The sequence below is a fragment of the Sphaeroforma arctica genome, assembly GCF_001186125.1.
Source record: "Sphaeroforma arctica JP610 unplaced genomic scaffold supercont1.14001, whole genome shotgun sequence".
NCBI lineage: Eukaryota > Ichthyosporea > Ichthyophonida > Sphaeroforma > Sphaeroforma arctica.
The window spans coordinates 1-613 of record NW_014026557.1 but is presented as its reverse complement, the minus strand read 5'-3'; the positions used below and the strand labels follow the sequence as shown (position 1 = coordinate 613).

The 613-nt window shown below is 47.8% G+C and overlaps 1 protein-coding gene across 1 annotated transcript; it reads left to right on the top strand.

The window, feature by feature from the left end:
- Positions 1–101: 101 nt before the first annotated feature.
- On the top strand, positions 102–442 carry SARC_18136 (hypothetical protein; the record flags this gene model as incomplete). Its single annotated transcript, XM_014287781.1, has 1 exon — positions 102–442. A coding segment is annotated over one exon (341 nt), but the record flags the coding sequence as incomplete, so codon positions are not given.
- Between the last annotated feature and the right edge of the window lie 171 nt (positions 443–613).

Sequence of the window (613 nt, the reverse complement as noted above, 5' to 3'; positions counted from 1 at the left end):
ACCTTCTAAGCACGTATTGTTGCTAGAACTGTTTTGTCTCGTTATACATTGTTTCTATCATCTCTTCCCTTATATCCGCCTTCTCTATCGCACACATTCAGTGAAGAGGTTGTGGAGTTCTTAGCCGGCTTCCCTCTGTTGAAGGAGCTGTTCATCCCATACGACATGGACGTAAGCGGTCTGACCGACTCCGAAGCAGATGTGCTCGTGAACTCATTTCCACTGCTCGAATGCTTGGACGCCGAAAGCGTGCAAACGCTCGGCATAGAACACCTGGCCACGCTGATGCAGCGATTGCCTATACGTGCACTGTCGGTATGTATCCTGCCAGAGAGTATCAGCTCACTGACCAGGCTGAAGCTCGTGGACTTTGGCCATCCACTGCCGCTGCTTCGATCGCATACGCTCAAGTACTTCGAGTGCGACGCGGATGAGATGGAAGGTAGGCAGGACATGTGCGCGTATATGTATTGGTCTGCATTTGTATGGAAATCACGTACTGATCTATCATTGCAAGTGTGTGTGTTTTAGTCTATCATTGCATGTGTGTGTGTATTAGTCTATCATTGCATGTGTGTGTGTATTAGTCTATCATTGCATGTGAGTGTGTATT